The sequence below is a fragment of the Neopsephotus bourkii genome, unplaced genomic scaffold (assembly GCF_033783945.1).
Source record: "Neopsephotus bourkii isolate Nb327-2 ecotype Australia unplaced genomic scaffold, CSIRO-AGI_Nbou_v1 NB_1770, whole genome shotgun sequence".
Taxonomy (NCBI): Eukaryota; Metazoa; Chordata; class Aves; order Psittaciformes; family Psittacidae; genus Neopsephotus; species Neopsephotus bourkii.
In genome coordinates this window covers 1,219,600-1,242,037 of record NW_026902244.1, presented here as the reverse complement: position 1 = coordinate 1,242,037, position 22,438 = coordinate 1,219,600, and the positions used below count along the sequence as shown (strand labels likewise).

General features: G+C 50.9%; 1 protein-coding gene across 1 annotated transcript; it reads left to right on the top strand.

The window, feature by feature from the left end:
* The first annotated feature begins 479 nt into the window (after positions 1–479).
* LOC133226216 (zinc finger protein 883-like) lies at positions 480–20,907 on the top strand. The gene is made up of 4 exons (XM_061379465.1): positions 480–782; positions 3,240–3,778; positions 3,863–4,631; positions 19,947–20,907. Exons 1-4 carry the CDS (start codon positions 695–697, stop codon positions 20,630–20,632), a joined length of 2,082 nt encoding a protein of 693 aa, XP_061235449.1. The 5' UTR covers positions 480–694; the 3' UTR covers positions 20,633–20,907.
* Positions 20,908–22,438: the final 1,531 nt, after the last annotated feature.

Genomic DNA, 22,438 nt, shown 5'->3' with positions numbered 1-22,438 from the left:
GGCAGGAAATACTGCAAGCAGAACAGGATGGGCAGACAAGGAGTATCCTAAGCTAGCAGATGTTCGGGAGTCACTGTCCCCAAACTAACTGGTAACTAGAAGGATGGTAAGAAATAGTTCACTCATGTTAGTAAGACTACTAAATTCTGTTATGACACCACAGACTTACACCGCAAACATTGTTCTCCATCTTAGACCTAAGTTAAGCTAAAAGTATTTTAACCCTATGTTTTCCAGGCACTCCCTTTCCTTATATCCCTCGGTAGCGACAGGCCCGCGGGGGGAGCCTCGCCGTAGGACGGCACCATCGCCACCGGCAGCCCAGCGCCGCCACCTTCCTCCGGCCTTGGAGGCGAAGGCAGCGCCCGCCGTTGGTCGCTGCCGTCACGGGGCAGCGCCCCCTGGTGCGCCGGTCCAGCCGCTGAGGGCGGGCCTGGCCGGGCCGCAGGGAGCGGGGCCTGACCCGGTAGGGCTTGGCCCGGAAGCCCGCCCACCGCGGCCGCGTGAGCTTCCCTGGCAGGGGGTGCTGCGGGGCCCTTTGCTCTCCTCTGCACGCCTCCTGGAGCCGGGGTGCCTGCTCGGCGCGGAGCCGCTAGCTCCCGAGCCGCGCCGCTGGTAGCGGTCGGTGAAAGGCCAGCTCGCCTGACCCTCTTCGTTTCTTTCCCCGGAGCAGGCCCCCGGAGCGGAGCCGGAGATGCTCATGCACATGGATCAGAAGGAGGAACTGCGGTTGTCCCGTCCCCGCTCCTGCGAAGGGAAGAGTGCTCTGAGCGGCACCTCAGGTAAGGGCCGTGAGTGTGAACCCGTCATGAGAAAGAGTGCTGCGGGAGCACCAGCGCCCCCAGAATGTAGAAGGGCGGCGGTGCTGGGTTGGAGCAGGGCCTGTCCAGCTTCACCTGCTGCCTGTGACAACGGTATTCATAGCACCACAGGCCACCAGGCTGGGAGGGATCTCAAGGATCATCCAGTACAACTTTTCCAGGCAAAGCATGACCTGGACTGGATGTCCCAGTGCCCTGTCCAGCTGAGTCTTTAAAGCATCCAACAGTGGGGAGTGCACCTCTTCCCTGGGGAGATTATTGCAATGGCTGGGTGTTCTCACTGGGAAAAGTTTTCCTCTTGTGTCCAACCAGAATCTGCCCAGGAGTAACTTGTACCCCTCGTCTTTTCCATGGGACCCCTTGTGAAAAGGGAGCCTCCGTCTTCTTCATAGCCACCCTTAAATAGTGGACTGTGGTGATCAGGTCTCCCCTGAGCCTTCTGTTCTCTGGGCAGAACAAGCCCACCTCTCTCGGCCTTTCCTCATACAGCAGGCAGCAGGCCCAGCCCCTGATCAAGACCCAGAGAAGGGCAGACAAGCAGTGATGTGTCCCTGTATCCTTTCACAGGCCTGAGGCATCTGTGGCTTCAGAAGCTCCTGAACTAGGCACATAACGTCTCAAGATCTCTCTTCTTGCCTTCTCAAGCTGCGCACATTGTAGCATCCATGGCAGCTTGCAGCAAGGAGTTCCCCAGCTTATTTAGGTGATTTATGAATTGCTGCCTCCTTTAGTTTGCTTTGAAAGTGCCTTTTACTGCTGGCAGGAGTTCTTAATTTAGAACAGATGGTGCAGGATAGATGCCAAACCCCCCCACAGGCCACTTGTGTTTTTATAGTCCTCTGTGATACCCCTATCAGCTGTACCTTTTCCCAGCAGAATGGGCAGTTGACTCCTCTCCTATACAGGATCTGTTCTGTGCCTCTGATGGTTCCTGTCATGCCTCTGTCTTCCTCAGCTCTGTCAGAGTGTCTCTGACATGGGGGATCCGTCCTCCCCCTTGCACACAGTCAGAATGTGGGGTTTGAGCAGCAAGGCAGAATTTCCTTCTCTTTTCTTCCCTGTTGTTTCCCCCCAGCACTCATTGATGCTTGACTGGCTGTGTTGTGTGCCTAGGAGCTGCAGTTTTCATCCAGCTGCTCAGACTCCAAGGTGCTATTCCTGAATGATATCAAGAACATCCTAGGCCCAGCCTGGTGTAAGTGCAAGCTGTAGAGGCTGTTCTCCTGTGAAGGTCTTTGTTTACCTGCAGTGACCGTCCCCTGTCACCTGGTTGGTCAGTATCTCAAGGCTCTGCCACAGTTTGTAGTCAGCCTTTGTGTCTTTAACCCTGAGGAACACAAAGTCATCAGCAAATGTTTGCACCTCCCTTTTCCCTTCCTTACCACCCTGTCAGGTTCATTCATGCCACAGCAGCTTAGCTTCTTTAGCAGTTTTGGTGAAGGATGAATGTCTTTCGGGAATGCCTCTGGACCCCACATGTCCCTTTTCTCTGCTTACCTGGAGCTTGCCTTGTAGCTATAGCACTGGCAGTCTTGGGCATATCAGAGGTCTTGCCATCAACCTAAATTGGCGTGGGCTGAGGGAGAGCCACATTCTTCATGTCTCTCTTGCATGTTCATTTTTGCCAGTTCAGCCTTATGCTTCTAGTATTAAATCCTCATCATTGACCTTGCTCTCCTTCCACTTGAAATACTTCCAGTGAGTTCCTGTCTTGCTTTTATCAAAGCCTTTACAGACAGCGTGTCCTAGGTGCCAGTGAAGGTACCTAGTAGCTCAGAAGTAGCAGAAATGACTGTAGAAGCGCTAGAGCCGTGACAATAATTGTAAAAAGAATCTTGACACTCCTGATCTTCCCCCAAAAGTATAGAACACCATAGAAAACTTAATCGTCAGGAGTGGCACAAGGCAGGCTCCAGGCAGTGTCCATGTCTCCTGCCTTGTGCATCTTCTTGCTCTTCAGTACCAGCAGATGGCTTCGATGGGGCTTGCTGCATCCTGGTCTTGTGCAAGGTGTCCCTGCACATGGTAGGAGGCTGGAACTGGATGTGATCTGTAAAGCCCATTCCAGGTAAAACATCCTGTGGTTCTATGAGTTTCAGGTACAACATCCTGGAAGAGCAAGCATCTTTCCCATTCAAGCAGTAAACTTTTGCCTCTAATATGCCAGTGATTTCAGTAGATTCAGGTTCTGGTGAAGCATGCTGAGCGATTTACAGCATTTGCTCCTGTGAACACTCTGAAAATTCGACTTTGTAGTTTGGAGGGAAATACCATGTCCTGAACGCAGGATGTACCAGAATGTTTTATACTTAAAGTCAATCTATCTGCTGAATTTTTAGCATTTGGCCTATTGCGATTTGCCCTGTCCAAAGCTTCCAGTCCTGCCTGTGACTTGTCTGGATTCTCATTTTATTGTAGCTGAAGATGGGATTGTGAGCACGAATGAAGACAATGACCATCAAGGTGTCCCCAGGCCCGTGGAATCCAAGGGTTTATGCTCAGGACTGTCTGAGGAGAACAGTTCCCAGGGTCCTGCACAGAACCCTGTTCTCCCATACAGTTCAGAAAGGATTCAGAGATCCAAGAGCTTCCAGGTGAGCTCCAACCTCATCCAGCATCGGAGAATCCACACTGGAGAAGAACACTTCACCTGCACTGAATGTGGGGAGAGTTTCCAGCACCGGTCACATCTTATTCAGCACCAGAGGATCCACACAGGGGAGCGGCCCTACGAGTGCTCCGAGTGCGGGAAGAGCTTCAGAGAGAGCTCGAAGTTGATCCGGCACCAGGTAACCCACACTGGGGAGAAGCCCTACAAGTGTGCCGAGTGTGAGAAGAGCTTCTCTGGGAACTCGCAGCTTGTCCTGCACCAGTGGGTGCACACTGGGGAGAAACCCTACAAGTGCAGGACCTGTGGGAAGAGCTTCAGTGTGAGCTCGAAGCTAATCGAGCACCAGGTAATCCACACTGGGGAGAATGCCTACAAGTATGCTGAGTGCGGGAAGAACTTGTCCAACAACACGCAGATCGTCCAGCACCAGCGGGTGCACACAGGGGAGAAACCCTATGAGTGCAGGACATGCGGGAAGAGCTTCAGTGTGAGCTCAGCCCTGACACAACACCAATGGGTCCACAGCAGTGAGAAACCCTACGAGTGCAGGACCTGTGGGAAGAGCTTCAGTATTAGCTCAAACCTGATCCAGCACCAGGTAATCCACACTGGGGAGAATCCCTACAAGTGTGTTGAGTGCGGGAAGACTTTTTCCAGCAACACACAGCTCATCCGGCACCAGCGGGTGCACACTGGGGAGAAACCGTATGAGTGTACAAAGTGTGGGAAGAGCTTCAGCGTGAGCTCATCCGTGATACGACACCAGCGGGTCCACACCGGGGAGAAACCCTACAAATGTGCTGAGTGCGGTAAGAGCTTCTCTGAGAACTCGAAGCTTGTCCAGCACCAGCGGGTGCACACTGGGGAGAAACCTTACGAGTGCAGGACCTGCGGAACAAGCTTCACCTTGAGCTCAGCTCTGGCGCGGCACCAACAGGTCCACACCGGGGAGAAACCCTATGTGTGTACGGACTGTGGGAAGAGCTTCGGGCACAGCTCTGCTCTCATGAAACACCGGCTGATCCACACCGGGGAGAGGCCCTACTCCTGCGTGTTCTGCGGGGACAGCTTTCGGCAAAGTGCCCACCTCATCCAGCACCAACGCATCCACACTGGGGAGCGTCCCTACGTCTGTGCTGAGTGCGGGAAGGGCTTCAGAGTGAGCTCGGCGCTCTTCCGGCACCAGCAGACCCACAGGGGTGGGGGGCACTAGGTGGGGTGAGTGTGGGGGAGTAGTGAGGTCTGATACCCTGTGAGCAAAGCCCGGTGTCTCCCCCTCACATTGACCACCCTGCTTGTGGAGGGTGAAAGCAGTTTCTTCCTAGGAGAATGAGCCCTCGGAGTTGAAGAAGGGGAGAGCTGGTGGACGGAGCTGATTGGAGGTTTGGGGCAGGTGTCAGGAGGAAGGTGCCCGACTCCTTTCAGTGGTGGGCAGCCCCAGGATGAGGAGCAGTGGCCATGAACTGAAACACAAGAGGTTTGACCTCGACACAAGGAAGAACTTGAGGTCACCCTTGGCTGAGGCGAAGCAAAAGGAGGCAAGGCCGGGGACTTAGGGCCGCTGTGCGGTGTCCCGGCCGCCTCCACCGATCGGCAGTGCGGTCGCGGGCGGCTCCTGATTGGCTGCGCTGTCCCCACCGTAGGTGATAAATTCGGGGCGGCCGGGCCGGGCGTTGATTTCACGCCGCGGGGTTGAGGGCGGGTGGCGAGGGCTGTGTCAGAGGCAGAGGGTGAGTGCGCGCGGCGTGCGTCCATGGCGACGCGGTGGTCTGGCCCCGGGCTGAGGCCCTCGGGGTTACCCGCGGGTCTCCCCCACCTCCGACAGGGCTCTGCTCCCCTGGGTGCGCCCCCTCTTCTGGTTCCCAGGGACATGTGGGCCCGGTAGTGGCAGTGGTCGACCGGGAAACCCGTATAGGCCATGTGAGAGCGGCGTCCATGTGCCTTTGCCCCGTGAGGCCTGGCTGGCTGCTCGCAGGAGCAGCGCCTGGCCCATGGCTCTGGCCTGGGCTCAAGCTGTGCTGGGTCCTGTGTGATACGTGGGTAGACTCTACAACTCGTTGAAGTTGTAAAGTAGGTATGCTTTATTCAGCGCTGAGGCACATGCGGGATTGCTTCTTGAAAGTCATGTGCACCTCAGCGTTTTCCTTCATATTTATCCTCTAAAATATTACATATCCATGATGTTACACAACACACCTATACATATTCATTACCCATCCCCGCTTCATATTATAATGAGGTAAAAGGTCGCTGCTTACGTAGTGTCTCTTGGTGGTCATTGGCAAGGGTCTCAAGATGAAGTAAACAAGTCTTCCCTGAAGTTCTCATCTGTCGTTGTCGTGCATGTTTCCTGGTGATTTAATCACTGTCCAAACCATAAAGCTGATTTCAGCTGGTGTAGGGGTCCAGAGAACAGGAGTTACTTGGTCCTCCCACTCTGTTCTGGCAAGCACAGTAAGTGTTGAGCACGCATTTGTTGAGGAACCTGACATTCCTCCTCCACCAGTTTCAAAGCAAGCACTGCAGCCGTGGCTATAGCGTGACCCAACTGTTTCTTTTTTACCTGTCCCTGATTCCTATACGCTCTCCATGCTTCCTCCCCGGCTCCAGTCCACATTTATCCAGCAAGCCGTCAGTCCTGTCTCTCAACATGTCTGTTCCCACCTGTCCACCTGTGCCAGCCACCATCCCACGCTCAAACACAGGAGCTGCGTGAGCTCACTTCCTTTCGCCCTTGGTTTTCCCTTTCTTTTTTTTTTTTTTTCTTTTTTTTTCATTCTTTTTTCCTCACAGTTGCCCTGGCTCGGCAACAGCACTTCTGCTTTAACCCTTTCTTAACTCTGAATGTGAATCTGGTACTTGTTGCCAGTGACAGCAATCTCCTCCTCCTTATCAATACCTGATAGGACAGATATAGAGGGTGCTCCTCTTGGAGGTACTTGTGATACACAATTTTCCTGCCTATCTTCCTGATTACTGTTTTTTTAACTTTAAACATCATTCCCCCCAATATCACATGCTGAACAACATCTCTCTGCCTTAACTTTTAGTTTTTCCCTGTCCTTTTCCAAAGCCAAATTCAAGGAATTTGGTAGAGCTATATTAATTTTGCATTCAGTCTGCCACTCCAGGTGGTTTCTTAAAGTGAAAAACATATCTGCATACATTACTTCATCCCATTTTCCTTGCTGCCTCAAAACAACATTAATTGTAACAATGTATTATAGTTCAGAATTCCATTTTTAGGCCATTTTTCATGATCTTCCAAAGTATACAAAGGCCGTCATTGGTTACAATATTTTACCAACATTTTCTTGTTTACTGATCCCCAGGAGACCCTCCCAGTTGTTTACAGTGTGCCAAAATGCAACCCAATGGGCTTTTCTTCAGAATTCCCTTGCTTTGACCAGCTCCAATTTCAAACAATCTTTTACAAATCTCTATAGCCTCTCTCTCCCAGTGCTCCTTGGATGCAATTATAAAAATAATATGAGAGCACCTACACACAGGTTTTATGATACTCTCAGGGGGTTCAGTAAAATAGTATCTCTGGGTTCTGCAGATCAACTCCCCTGTTGTTAGATCAGAGTTTCGGTTCCAGCAAAATTTACACTGTCCTAGTATCCACGGCAGGTTCCACCATTCAGAAGTTATTATGCACCCATATGTGAGGCTATAATTCTCTGAATGTAAAGTCCAGGTATCAAGAATAGGACCGCAAATATTAGGGGTTATACTTCTCTTATACAGCTGCTGGGGTGCAGAGAGGGAACTCTTCCTAACCCCCCCAATTGGCCACGGTTTACTTTTGTCTACTCCTTCCCCACTGCTTAAACACTGTAATCTTTAACAACAGACATATATACATGAACAAATAGACACAAGACAAACACGGTTGGTACCTATGCCATGTCTCAGTCTCACAAAACACTTAGACACAACACAAAACAAATATGCTTTGTCCATCTCCGGCAGCTCTCCTTGCAGAGAACATGGAACCGTGGATCAGGACTCCACAGTCACTTCATAGCTATGCCATGTCTCAGCCACACAAAAGATTTTCACCCCCACATGGGATCCCACATGTGATCCCACAGACACACTCTACACAGTGGTTCCGCTTACCCTTCTCGTGCTTCCTACACAGTCATTAGCAGGTCCGTCCTGGCTCCCAAAACCTGGGATGCAGCAGAGACCCTGGACTCACCTCGTCCACAGCTGCTCTATCAGCTGACAAGTCCTTGTACTCACCTGAGCCACCCCCAGGATCGCCAGTGGCTGCTATATCAGTTGACGAGTCCCCAGCTTACTGCTTGCAAGCCCTGCCTTTCCCAGTATGGGGACTACATTGTGCCCCATATGCCTCTTTGTGGCTTACCAGCAACCCCAGCCAAGCGTACCACTTACAGGCCCCCTAAATTACAGGCATATGGTTTTCTGCAGCTGGCACAGGTTGTTGTCTGTCCCCGCAGTGAGCAGTCGAGAAGTGGAGGTCCTCCAGGCAAGTGTCTTGGAGCGCCTAGGATGTCCGCCCCTCAGCCGATCCTGCAGCCAAACAGACGTCTCCTGGCTGGTTCACCGAATTGATATGTGGGTAGACTCCACAACTTGTTAAAGTAGGTATACTTTATTCAGCGCTGAGGCGCATGTGGGATCACTCCTCCAAAGGCATGCCCACCTCAGCATTGTTCTCCTTCATATTTATCCTCTAAACTATTACATATCCATGAGGTTACACAACACACCTATACATATTCATGAACTATCCCCACTTCATACTATGAGATAAAAGGTCCCTGCTTGCGTAGTGCCTCCAGGTGGTGGTGGACAAGGGTCTCAAGATGAAGTAAACAAGTCTTCCCTGAACTTCTCATCTCTCATCATTGTGCATGTTCCCTGGTGATTTAGTCACTGTCCAAACCGCAAAGCTGATTTCAGCCAGTGTGGGGGTCCAGAGAACAGGAGTTACTGTTACTTCCTCTTATCAATAGCCTTGGTCCTACCACTCTGTTCTGGCTAGCACAATGTGTTGAGCATGCTTATGTTTAGTAAGCATAACTAAGCAGTAACATTGTTCAGCAAGCGGCTTAACCGTAACCCCCCTGTACATCAGTTAACCCTTCATATCAGGTGCTGTCGTCTGCCAGCCGTGTGCTCGGAAGCAGCGGGGCTCTGTCTGGCTGTGCCAGGCCAACGCTTGTCAGGCCTCTCACATCTCTTCCCTCGGGTATTGCAGGCAAGCGTCCGCACAGCAGCTGAGGGAGTGTCAGAGCAGCTGCCTCATACCCTGCAATGGTTCCTGACACAGCTCCTCCAGGAGGATGTCTGAGTGTTTCAGGACAGGAGCTGCGCCGGGTTCTGCTGGTGTCCTGGGGGCACTTGGCTCTTCTGCGTCCCTGGCAGTGTTCAAGGCTAGGTTGGACGGGGCTTGGAGCAACCTGTGCTAGTGGAAGCTGTCCCTGCCCGTAGCAGGGCCGGAAACTGGATGAGCTTTACGGTCCCTTCCAACCCCAGCCATTCTGTGGTTCTATAATTCTTGATCCTGCTGAGCTCAATAAAGAGCTTGATGAATGAAGGCCTATGAAGCCTACTGCTGCCCCAGCTTTTCCTTTGTTGAGTGAAAAAGGTATGTTTTTCAAGCCTCTTAGTGCCTAGCACAGCACTGCTTTACGTACATCAGCTATAAGTGCCTGTCACTGGCCCCACTTGGGGTGTCCCAGGCACAGCTGACTGCATGCTGGGATAGGCAGGGCAGGTACTGGCTCTCCGCACAGCAAAGGCTGTTGGTAAGTTCATGTGTGCCTGTCACACTCCATTGCTAGTCTCCCCAGGTGCAAAGCTGGTCGAGTGATGTGCCCCTTGTGCTGTTCTCCCAGGCAGTATGAGAAAACAGATTCCGGATGCAGTCCCTGTCACAAGGGCTGATTACCCAAGTGCAGAACTGGACAAGATCTGTGAACTTACCAGGAATTTCCCTCCTTGGGCACTTTGTTGAGGTGCTGGACTGTGGCTGTGGGGGACAGAGGTAGCGTTTATGTGGGCACCTCTTAAAGTGCCTTAGACTTGAATTAATTCCTAGATGCATGCTATGTCCAGTTGAAGTTTTGAACCTACCTGGGGTAAGGCAGTGTAAAAATTATTCTGTGAGGCCCCAAAAACCTCCCCAGGGGAGGAGGAGAAGGTGTGAAGCTCTTCTGATGTGAGTACCAGGTTACCTTTGCGATTGCTCTTCAAGCTGCTAGGCCTGGGGTTCTGGGGTTTGTCTCCACTGCAGTGATGCTTGGGTAGGTGCAGCCACGTTCTGCTGCTGCTTGTTAAGCAAGGATGCAAGTTCTGCGTGTGTGGAAATAGCCTGAAGTTGTCTCTCAAATACACACTTTATCCCTAAAAAAACTTCAGTCCTACTCACCAGTCTTAATACGGGAAAATAAGTAAGATCCCTTCCCAGCTTTTTAACTCTCTTTTAGGTACGACTTGCATTTACAATTAAAGCTTTTGTAATCAATTATTACATCTTCAGTTAATGCGGTGTCACAGTTCAGTGGATGTAAATTGCAGTCATTCAAATAACACTGTGTCATAAAAAATGTTTAGTATGTTATGAAAAAACGGTGAATTTTTGGCACTGAAAGTGTCTTCATCCTGCTGTCTTTGTCATCCTTAAAATTTGCACCAGGGCAGTCTCTGCCTAATGCAGAAAGATGACTTAAATACTGCATCTGTGCTGTCACGGTTAGGAGGTAACTGCTTTGTGGGGGCTTGGCTCGGTGCTTCCTTGTTGCTGCCATTGACAAAATGAGATGTCTCTTGTAATTCTGAAACTTTCCTCAGATGATGAGAAAAGGATTAAAAATCCTTTACGGCCTTAAGACCACAAGGACGTTTCTGACATGCACTGCAAATTCCCTGACAGAAGTCATTCAATCCCCTGCTTCATTACTCCGTAATCAAAGGCAGCCTTCCCAAGCTTGCACTGGGGTTGCCATGTGCCAGTGATGTCGTGTTGCCAGCCAGTTCTGTTTGTATACATTCATGTGTTTTCTTGCCTTCCTAATGCAGGCTCATTTGTCTTGGAAAATGCATTGCTTTCATTTTTATTTCCAGTGGGAAGTAACAGCTATCAGAAATATTTTGATACTTCTGTTTAACACTTCCAAGGCTGCAGAAGAAGCAAACCAAACCCAACTTTTCAACTAAGGTACTGATTTGCTTTTTAAGGTAAAGAAAGGAGCAGGTATGTTACTGGCATTGTACAAATCTTGTCTTGCCAATATACACCATGTGAGCCCTGAGTGAACTTTGGAACACACTGCTTATAAATTCACTGTGACAGTGAAATGATCAGCGGCACTATGGGTCATCCTTTGCAGCTACCACCGCATTGATTTGTGTGCTGCCTGAAAACATAGCCTCTGTAGGTTTATTCTGAAAAGCTGTGCTGCAGATGTTTACGTACCTTCTCACATGGAGGGGCTGGTGTATCTACACCATAGAGGTATGCTGTAAAGCAGAGTTGTGACTTATGCGCCTTCCCTTTCTACCAGATTACACTTGGAGTGGCAGCTTTTAGGTATCAAAGGGGTAAATCCAAGAGCAATCCTTTCTGTGCTTCTTCAAGGGGACTGGAGCTGCTCTGGAAGTGCCTTTCCAATGTGCCTGTATGGTTTTAGTATCATTCCCACATAAAATTCCTTTCAGAGGCATTGCATATATGCTGCTCATTGTGGAATGGAATACAAAGCACATGGGAGAGGTGATGCAGCCTTGAACAAAACCACGTTTGCGCCGCCATCCACCTGAACGGGGCTTCAGAGATACCAGCAGTGTTTCTCTGCTCAGGTTCCCTGCCTCTCCAGCTGCCTCGATGCAGTCTTGTAAGCTTAAATGGCTCAGGAATGCTCTCTCCCTATGGATTTAAGTGATTGCTGAAGGTTTAAGTTCGTGCCTATGCTCAACCTTCATCCACTCTTGGGACCTGGGAGACTCCAGCAGCCTGGCAGTGCCCTGTCGGGGTCCCCATCTCTTGGAAGGGCAGGCAGTCCACCTACAAAGCTCCAGAGCTCTGCTTTGTGTCCTCTGAATGCCTTGTCCTGAGAAAGCACTGGCTGCTGCCGCCGTGTCTTGTTCATCGAGCTCCTGCCATGAAGGGTCTACATTGCCCCTGTGGTGGGCATTTGCTGTTGGTCTGGCACGGATGAGCCTTCCCAGCACACATGCAGAGCTGAAGCCTTCCACAGGTACCCCGAGAGAGAAACTTTGCCTGCAGGGACAGCCTCTGGCAGCACCGGCACCACATCCCACACTGGACACCCTGCCCAGGAGAGCAGACAGAGCTTCAGGAGCTCCGGCAGCAGGTGGTGGAGGCCGCGCCGTTGTCCGAGCACGGGGGGAGCTGACCTTGGTGATATAAGGAAAGCAAGTGCCTGGAAAACATAGGGTTAAAATACTTTTAAGTTAACTTAGGTCTAAGATAGGGAACGTTTGTATTGTAAGCCTGTGGTGTGATAACACAAGTTAGTAGTCTTGCTAACAAGAGTGAATTACTTTTTCGATGTTAAATCAGAGGAAAAGAATTTGTTACAGATGTGAGAGCTACTGGCCATGAAGGAAAAGAGAAAGAAAAAAAAAAAAAGAGGCTTTCTTTCTGAAACCTTTAAAGTACAAATTGGGAAAACAAATAGGAATGCAGAAATTTTTATGCATGCCAAATTATTCAAAATCTTTATTAGAGCAAGAAGCAACATTTAAAGAAGGTAAGATGGAATTTAGAGTTAAAAACAATTAATTGCAGTTTCAAGTTTATCTTTAATTCAGCAAAAAGCAAGCAGGAGGGCCCCCCTGAAATAGAAGAAAACCTGAATCAGGTATATTTGGGAGTATGGGCATCTGAAGTTCCAGGTAAGGCGAAAAATGCTTTGCCTGTTAAAGTGGAAATAAAAAGGGGGGGCAGGGGTTGCCCAATTAGAATAAAACAATATCCCTTAAAATTAGAAGATCAAAGGGAATAAAAAAATCATTGATAAAACTTAAAATATAGATTACTAATTGAATGTGAATTGGAATATAATACTCCTATCTGGACAGTAAAGGAATGTGGTGAGAAAAGTTCAGATTGGCTCAAGATCTCGGAGCAATCAACAAAATTGCAGAGGATATTTGTCCAGTAGTAGCTAATTCGTATGACTGATTGACTAAATTGAATAATGATCAGAAATGGTGGGCTGTCTTGGATTTAAAGGACGCTTTCTTTTGCTTACCATTGGCCAATTATTATGGTGTTCTGGTAAGACCACTCTATGAACTGTTGAAAGGAAACCCTCCCTCTTTGGAGTGGACTGATTCAGCAGAGGGGGCTTTTAGAAATTCAAAACCAGAGCTAATGAGATCTCCAGCTCTGGGACTTGCAGATGTAAATGAACCCGTTTGGCTGTATTCTCATGAAAAACAAATAGTAGCATTGGGGGTCCTTGCTCAGAAACTAGGACCCTACAAAAAGGCAGTGGCATATTTTTTCAAAACAGCTGGATGAAGCGAGCAAAGGATGGCCCGGATGCCTAAGAGCTGTGGCGGCAGTTCTCATGAATACTGAAGAGGCTCGCATATTCAGCTTGGGACAGAAGATTATTGTACTAGTGTCCCATGTTGTATCAGCAGTTCCTGGAACAGAAAGGAGCCCACTGGTTATCTCCTTCACGTTTTTTAAAATACCAGGCCATCCTTATGGAACACGAAGATACAGAAATTGTGGTCACTAATGCTGTGAATCATAGAATCATAGAATAGTTAGGGTTGGAAAGGACCTTAAGATCATCAATCCAGCATCCTTTTTGCAGGAACAACCAACAGAACCACTAACACATGACTGCTTGGCCACTGTAGAGACTGTATATTCGAGAGGACCAGATTTGATTCTTGGTATACTGATGATAGTAGATAAATGAAAACTGGTGAACGAAAAGCAGCATATGGCATTACCACCACTTCACAAGTAAAAGAAGCTAACCCTTTACCTGCAAACACCTCTGCCCAAAAGGCAGAAATAGAATCATAGAATAGTTAGGGTTGGAAAGGACCTTAAGATCATCAAGTTCCAACCCCCCTGCCACAGGCAGGGACACCTCACACTAAAGCATATCACCCAAGGCTTTGTCCAACCTGGTCTTGAATACTGCCAGGATGGAGCATTCACAATGTCCCTGGGCAACCTATTCCAGTGCCTCACCACCCTTACAGGAAAGAATTTCCTCCTTATATCCAATCTAAACTTCCCCTGTTTAAGTTTTAACCTGTTACCCCTTGTCCTATGACTACAGTCCCTAATGAAGAGCCCCTCCCCAGCAACCTATAGGCCCCCCTTCAGATACTGGAAGGCTGCTATGAGGTCTCCACGCAGCCTTCTCTTCTCCAGGCTGAACAGCCCCAACTTTCTCAGCCTGTCTTCACATGGGAGGTGCTCCAGTCCCCTGATCATTCTCGTGGCCCTTCTCTGGACCTGGTCCAACAGTTCCATGTCCTTTTTATGTTGAGAACAGCAGAACTGCACACAATACTCCAGGTGAGGTCTTACAAGAGCAGAGTAGAGGGGCAGGATCACCTCCTTTGACCTGCTGGTCATGCTCCTTTTGATGCAGCCCAGGATACGGTTTCTTTCTGGGCTGCAAGCACACACTGAAGCCAGCTCATGTTCATTTTCTCATCAACCAGCACCCCCAAGTCCTTCTCCGCAGGGCTGCTCTGAATCTCTTCTCTGCCCAACCTTTAGCTGTGCCTGGAATTGCTCTGCCCCAGCTGTAGGACCTTGCACTCGGCATGGTTAAACTTCATGAGGCTGGCATCAGCCCACCTCACAAGCATGTCAAGGTCATTCTGGATGGCATTCCTTCCCTCCAGCGTATCAACTGAACCACACAGCTTGGTGTCATCAGCAAACTTGCTGAGGGCGCACTCAATCCCACTGTCCATATCAGCGATGAAGATGTGTAACAAGACCGGTCCAACACAGAAAAGGGACACTACTTGTTACTCGTCTCCAGCTGGACATTGAGCCATTGACCACAACTCTTTGTGTGGCCATCCAGCCAGTTCTTTATCCACTGAGTGGTCCACCTACCAAAGTGATGTCTTTCCAATTTAGAGACAAGGATGTCTTGTGGGACAATGTCGAATGCTTTACACAAGTCCAGGTAGATGACATCAACTGCTCTACCCCTGTCCATCAGTTCCATAGCCCCATCATAGAAGGCCACCAAATTCGTCAGGCAGGATTTCCCTTTGGTGAAGCCATGCTGGCTGTCACCAAGCACCTTGTTGTTTTTCATGTGCCTTAGCATGCCTTCCAGGAGAATCTGCTCCAGGATTTTGCCAGAAACAGAGGTGAGACTGACTGGTCTGTAGTTCCTCGGGTCATCCATTTTCCCTTCTTTAAAATGGGGGTTATATTTCCCTTTTTCCAGTCGTCGGGATCTTCACCTGACTGCCATGATTTTTCAAATATGATGGCAAGCGGCTTAGCAACTTCATTCACCAGCTCCTTCAGGACCTGCAGATGGATTTCATCAGGACCCATGGACTTGTGCACGTTCAGATTTTTAAGATGGTCTTGAACCAGTTCTTCGCCTACAGTGGGCCCAAGGTCTTCATTCTCACAGTCCCCGCGTCTGCCTTCCAAGACTTGGGTGGTGCGGTCAGAGCCTTTGCCAGTGAAGAGCGAGGCAAAGAAGTCATTCAGAACCTCAGCCTGCTCAAAATCCTGTGTAGCTAGTTCACCTGAGAGCGTCCTGAGGGGGCCTACGTTCTCCCTAGTCTGTTTTTTATTTGCTACGTACCTGTAGAATCCCTTCCTGTTATCCTTAATATCCCTAGCCAAGTCTGAGGGGGCCTACGTTGTCCCTAGTCTGTTTTTTATTTGCTACGTACCCGTAGAATCCCTTCCTGTTATCCTTAATATCCCTAGCCAAGTTTAATTCTAACTGGGGCTTAGCTTTCCTAACCTGCTCCCTAGCTTCCCGGACAGCATCCCTGTAAACTTCCCAGGCCGCCTGTCCTTGCTTCCACTTTTTATAAGCCTCTTTTTTCAAATAATAGCATTAATGAGAGCCCTGGAACTGGCTAAAGATAAAAGGATAAATATTTGGACTGGTTCTAAATATGCATTTGGTGTGGTCCATGCACATGGTGCTATCTGGAAAGAACGAGGACTTTTGAACATACAAGGGAAACAGACTAAACATGCTACAGAAACTGCTGTTCAGCTACCTGAGGAAGTAGCTATTATGTATTGTAGAGGACATCAACAAGGTGACCCTAATCAGAAAATTGGAAATAATTTGGCCGATTTTAAAGCCAAACGAGCAGCTGAAAAATCTAAAATCATCTCCTTAACCCCTGACGGCAAACTAACAATTGAGAAATCTGAACCTAGATATTCAAAAGAGGATAAAAAGTTGCTTGAAGATCTGAAAAGGCAGGAAAACAAAAAAAAAAAAAAAAAAAAGAGTTAAAATAATTTCAGTTTAGGTCTAAGAAAACAACGTTTGTGTTGTCAGTCTGTGGTGTGATAATAGAATTTTGTAGTCTTAATAACAAGAGTGAATTGTTTCCTTTCATCCCTGTAATGAGTGAATTATTTCTTACCATCCTTCTAAGTATCAGTTTGGATACAGTGACTCCGGAACATCTGCTAGCTTGAGAGGCAATCGATTTTGCACAAAGGTCACACATAACGACACCTATGATTTGCGAAAGCCAATACATTTATGTGTTTATCACAATAAACCACCTGTGAGACAGGAACCACCACAGGAGGAAAGTGGGGATTGCCAATCAGACACCCCTCCAGGCAGTCCAGTATCCTCTCATACCTGAAGAAGGCAAGGGCAGGAAATATTGCAAGCAGAACAGGATGGGCAGACAAGGAGTATCCTAAGCTAGCAGATGTTCGGGAGTCACTGTCCCCAAACTAACTGGTAACTACAAGGATGGTAAGAAATAGTTCACTCATGTTAGTAAGACTACTAAATTCTGTTATGACACCACAGACTTACACCGCAAACATTGTTCTCCATCTTAGGCCTAAGTTAAGCTAAAAGTATTTTAACCCTATGTTTTCCAGGCACTCGCTTTCCTTATATCCCTCGGTACCGACAGGCCCGCGGGGGGAGCCTCGCCGTAGGACGGCACCATCGCCACCGGCAGCCCAGCGCCGCCACCTTCCTCCGGCCTTGGAGGCGAAGGCAGCGCCCGCCGTTGGTCGCTGCCGTCACGGGGCAGCGCCCCCTGGTGCGCCGGTCCAGCCGCTGAGGGCGGGCCTGGCCGGGCCGCAGGGAGCGGGGCCTGACCCGGTAGGGCTTGGCCCGGAAGCCCGCCCACCGCGGCCGCGTGAGCTTCCCTGGCAGGGGGTGCTGCGGGGCCCTTTGCTCTCCTCTGCACGCCTCCTGGAGCCGGGGTGCCTGCTCGGCGCGGAGCCGCTAGCTCCCGAGCCGCGCCGCTGGTAGCGGTCGGTGAAAGGCCAGCTCGCCTGACCCTCTTCGTTTCTTTCCCCGGAGCAGGCCCCCGGAGCGGAGCCGGAGATGCTCATGCACATGGATCAGAAGGAGGAACTGCGGTTGTCCCGGCCCCGCTCCTGCGAAGGGAAGAGTGCTCTGAGCGGCACCTCAGGTAAGGGCCATGAGTGTGAACCCGTCATGAGAAAGAGTGCTGCGGGAGCACCAGCGCCCCCAGAATGTACAAGGGCGGCGGTGCTGGGTTGGAGCAGGGCCTGTCCAGCTTCACCTGCTGCCTGTGACAACGGTATTCATAGCACCACAGGCCACCAGGCTGGGAGGGATCTCAAGGATCATCCAGTACAACTTTTCCAGTCAAAGCATGACCTGGACTGGATGTCCCAGTGGCCTGTCCAGCTGAGTCTTTAAAGCATCCAACAGTGGGGAGTGCACCTTTTCCCTGGGGAGATTATTGCAATGGCTGGGTGTTCTCACTGGGAAAAGTGATGTGTCCCTGTATCCTTTCAGAGGCCTGAGGCATCTGTGGCTTCAGAAGCTCCTGAACTAGGCACATAACGTCTCAAGATCTCTCTTCTTGCCTTCTCAAGCTGCGCACATTGTAGCATCCATGGCAGCTTGCAGCAAGGAGTTCCCCAGCTTATTTAGGTGATTTATGAATTGTTGCCTCCTTTAGTTTGCTTTGAAAGTGCCTTTTACTGCTGGCAGGAGTTCTTAATTTAGAACAGATGGTGCAGGATAGATGCCAACCCCCCCCACAGGCCACTTGTGTTTTTACAGTCCTCTGTGATACCCCTATCAGCTGTACCTTTTCCCAGCAGAATGGGCAGTTGACTCCTCTCCTATACAGGATCTGTTCTGTGCCTCTGATGGTTCCTGTCATGCCTCTGTCTTCCTCAGCTCTGTCAGAGTGTCTCTGACATGGGGGATCCGTCCTTCCCCTTGCACACAGTCAGAATGTGGGGTTTGAGCTGCAAGGCAGAATTTCCTTCTCTTTTCTTCCCTGTTGTTTTCCCCCCAGCACTCATTGATGCTTGACTGGCTGTGTTGTGTGCCTAGGAGCTGCAGTTTTCATCCAGCTGCTCAGACTCCAAGGTGCTATTCCTGAATGATATCAAGAACATCCTAGGCCCAGCCTGGTGTAAGTGCAAGCTGTAGAGGCTGTTCTCCTGTGAAGGTCTTTGTTTACCTGCAGTGAACGTCCCCTGTCACCTGGTTGGTCAGTATCTCAAGGCTCTGCCACAGTTTGTAGTCAGCCTTTGTGTTTTTAGCCCTGAGGAACACAAAATCGTCAGCAGATGTTTCCACCTCTCTTTTCCCTTCCTTACCACGCTGTCAGGTTCATTCATGCCTCAGCAGCTTAGCTTCTTTACCAGTTTTGGTGAAGGATGAATGTCTTTCAAGAATGCCTCTGGACCCCACATGTCCCTTTTCTCTGCTTACCTGGAGCTTGCCTTGTAGCTATATCACTGGCAGTCTTGGGCATATCAGAGGTCTTGCCATCAACCTAAATTGGCATGGGCTGAGGAAGAGCCACATTCTTCGTGTCTCTCTTGCATATTCACTTTTGCCAGTTCAGCCTTATGCTTCTAGTATTAAATCCTCATCATTGACCTTGCTCTCCTTCCACTTGAAATACTTCCAGTGAGTTCCTGTCTTGGTTTTATCAAAGCCTTTACAGACAGCGTGTCCTAGGTGCCAGTGAAGGTACCTAGTAGCTCAGAAGTAGCAGAAATGACTGTAGAAGCGCTAGAGCCGTGACAATAATTGTAAAAAGAATCTTGACACTCCTGATCTTCCCCCAAAAGTATAGAACACCATAGAAAACTTAATTGTCACATGGTTCTGAAGGCTTTTTCAAGGTCTATTTAAAGAAGCAAACTTCTATGTAAGTGCCAAAGTCAGTATCTCTTTGGACACAGTGGCAACAGAACAGCTTGGCTAGCTCCACTCTCTACTCCGTAAGTCTGACGAATGGGTCAAGAGCTTCATGCTGTCCTGCCAGAAACATCCTTTTTCCATCCTGTCTGTGGCATACAGTTAATTTGATTCAGCACTAAGACTGGTATAAGCCAGGCTCCAGGCAGTGTCCGTGTCTCATGCCTTATACATCTTCTCTTTCTCTGCAGTACCAGCAGCACAAGAGCATGGAGATTACTGTTGTAACCCAAATAATGTTCTGAACAAGGCAGTTGTTTATGGCCTTCCTCTAACTCCCAGTACAACTTTTAGTAACATCCTATGCAGACAAGCAGAGAGATCTGGGCTTGTTCAGCCTGGAGAAGAGAAGGCTCTGGGGAGATCTTAGAGCAGCTTCCAGCACCTAAAGGGCCCAACAAGAAATGTGGAGAGGGGCTTTTGACAAGAGCAGGCAGGGACAGGAGAAGGCGGAATGGCTTTAAACTGACAGAGGGGAGATGTAGAAAAGGTGAAAGAAGTTGTTCCTTGTGAGGGTGCTGAGGCTCTGGCACAGGTTGCCCAGAGGTCCTGTGGCTGCTCCATCCCTGGTAGTGTTCAAGGCCAGGTTGGATGGGGCTTGCAGCATCCTGGTCTTGTGCAAGGTTTCCCTGCACATGGCAGGAGGCTGGAACTGGATGTGATCTGTAAGGTCCATTCCAGGTAAAACATCCTGTGGTTCTGTTGCCCCTTGGGATTTGCCCTGTCCAAAGCTTCCAGTCCTGCCTGTGACTTGTCTGGATTTTCATTTTATTGCAGCTGAAGATGGGATTGTGAGCATGAATGAAGACAATGCCCATCAAGGCAGCTCCAGACCAATGGAGTCCAAGGGTTTATGCTCAGGACTCTCCAAGGAGAACAGTTCCCAGGGTGTTGCACAGGACCCTGTTCTCCCACACAGTTCAGAAAGGATTCAGAGATCCAAGAGCTTCCAGGTGAGCTCCAACCTCATCCAGCATCAGAGAATCCACACCGGAGAAAAACGCTTCACCTGCATTGAATGTGGGAAGAGTTTCAAGCACCAGTCACAACTTACTCCTCACCGGAGGATCCACACAGGAGAGCGGCCCTACAAGTGTTTCGAGTGTGGGAAGAGCTTCACTGTGAGCTCGAAGCTGATGCGGCACCAGGTAACCCACACTGGGGAGAAGCCCTACAAGTGTTCCGAGTGTGGGAAGAGCTTCTCCGACAACACACAGCTCATCCGGCACCGGCGGGTGCACACTGGGGAGAAACCCTACGAGTGCAGGACCTGCGGGAAGAGCTTCAGCGTCAGCGCAGCCCTGACACAACACCAGCGGGTCCACACGGGGGAGAAGCCCTACAAGTGCTCAGAGTGTGGGAAGAGCTTCTCTGATAACAAGAAGCTCGTCCAGCACCAGCGGGTGCACACTGGGGAGAAACCCTACGAGTGCAGGACATGCGGGACGTCCTTCAGGATTAGCACAACCCTGGCACGACACCAGCAGGTCCACAGTGGGGAGAAACCCTACAAGTGTACGGACTGTGGGAAGAGCTTCGGCCACAGCTCTGCTCTCATGCAACACCGGCTGATCCACACCGGGGAGAAGCCCTACTCCTGCGTGTACTGCGGGGGCAGCTTTCGGCAGCGTGCCCGCCTCATCCAGCACCAACGCATCCACACCGGGGAGCGTCCCTACGTCTGTGCCGAGTGCGGGAAGGCCTTCAGAGTGAGCTCGGCACTCGCCCGGCACCAGCAGACCCACAAGGGTGGGGAGCCCTAGGTGGGGTGAGTGTAGGGAGCAGTGAGGTCTGATACCCTGTGAGCAAAGCCTGGTGTCTCCCACTCCCATTGACCACCCTGCTTGTGGAGGGTGAAAGCAGTTTCTTCCTAGGAGAGTGAGCCCTCAGAGATAAAGAAGGGGAGAGCCGGTGGAGGGAGCGAGTTAGAGGTTTGGGGCAGGTGTCAGGAGGAAGGTGCCTGACTCTTCAGTGGTGGGCAGCCCCAGGATGAGGAGCAGTAGCCATGAACTGAAACACAAGAGGTTTAACCTCGACACGACGAAGAACTTGTTCCGTTGCAGTGGCAGAGCACTGAACAAGGTGTGCAGGGGGATGTGGAGGCTCCATCTCTGGGCACGTCCAAGCCCTGCCTGGAGACGTTCGGGTGCCCCTGCCCCAGCAGGGCTGGGACCGGGTAACCCCAGGGTCGGCTCCCATGGCTGGTACCGCTCGCAATGGCCCCGCGCAATAAACGTTCATTGAGCGCCGCCACGTTGCCTTCCCGACTGCGCCTGCGCGGGTGCTTACGCTTCGCTCGGAAGTCGCCATTGGCCGAGGGGAGGTGAAAGGAGGCGGGGCCGGGGACTTAGGGCCGCTGTGCGGTGTCTCGGCCGCCTCCACCAATCGGCGGCGCGGTTGCGTGCCGGAGGTGGCTCCTGATTGGCTGCGCTGCCCCCTCCCCCCAGTAGGTGATAAATTCGGGGCGGCCGGGCCGGGCGTTGATTTCACGCCGTGGGCCGGAGGGCGGGTGGCGAGGGCTGCGTCAGAGGCAGAGGGTGAGTGCGCGCCGCCCGTGTCCATGGCAACGCTGCGGGGCGGCCCCGGGCTGAGGCCCTCGGGATTACCCGCGGGTCTCCCCCACCTCCAGCAGGGCTCTGCTGCGCTGGGCTCGCCCCCCCCCTTCCGGTTCCCGCGACATGTGGGCCCGGTACCGGGGATTCTTGGCGGGGAAACCCGTGCGGGACTTGTGAGGGTGTTGTCCGTGTGCCTTTACCCCGCGAGCCCTGGACGGCCGCTCCCGGGAGCAGCTCCTGGCCCGTGGCTGTGGCCTGGGCCTCAAGCTGTGCTGGGTCCTGTGCTGCGTCTGCCAGCCGTGTGCTCGGGAGCAGCGGGGCTGTGTGCGGCTGTGCCGGGCCAGTGCTTGTCAGGCCTCCCGCATCTCTTCCCTCGGCTCTTGCGGGCGAACGTCCACACAGTAGCTGAGGAGAGTGTTCCAGAACGGCTGCCTCATACCCTGCAGTGGTTCCTGCACACAGCTCCTCTAGGAGGATGTTTGAGTGTTTCAGGACAGGAGCTGCGCCGGGTTCTGCTGGTGTCCTGGGGGCACTTGGCTCTTCTGCGTCCCTGGCAGTGCTCAAGGCCAGGTTGGATGGGGCCTGGAGCAACCTGTGCTAGTAGAAGGTGTCCCTGCTCGAAACAGGGCTAGCATCTGGATGAGCTTTACGGTCCTTTCCAACCCCAGCCATTCTGTGGTTCTATAATTCTTGATTCTGCTGAGCTCAATGAAGAGCTTGATGGACAAAGGACTATGAAGTGTATTGCTGCCCCAGCTTTTCCTTTGCTGGGTGAAACAGATATGTTTTTCAAGCCTCTTAGTGCCTAGCACAGCACTGCTTTACATACATCAGCTATAAGTGCCTGTCACTGACCCTGCTTGGAGTATCCCAGGCACAGCTGACTGCATGCTGGGATGAGCAGGGCAGGTACTGGCTCTCCGCACAGCAAAGGCTGTTGGTAAGTTCATGTGTGCCTGTCACACTCCATTGCTAGTCTCCCCAGGTGCAAAGCTGGTCGAGTGATGTGCCCCT

What these genes read in the sequence shown, in the direction of transcription:
- LOC133226216 (XM_061379465.1), top strand. Translation starts at nt 695, where the DNA reads ATGCTCATGCACATGGATCAGAAGGAGGAACTGCGGTTGTCCCGTCCC. An exon ending in CGAAGCTAATCGAGCACCAG is followed by an intron (nt 3,779 to 3,862) that starts GTAATCCACACT and finishes GTCCAGCACCAG; the next exon opens with CGGGTGCACACAGGGGAGAA. An exon ending in GCACCAGCAGACCCACAGGG is followed by an intron (nt 4,632 to 19,946) that starts GTGGGGGGCACT and finishes GGATCCACACAG; the next exon opens with GAGAGCGGCCCTACAAGTGT.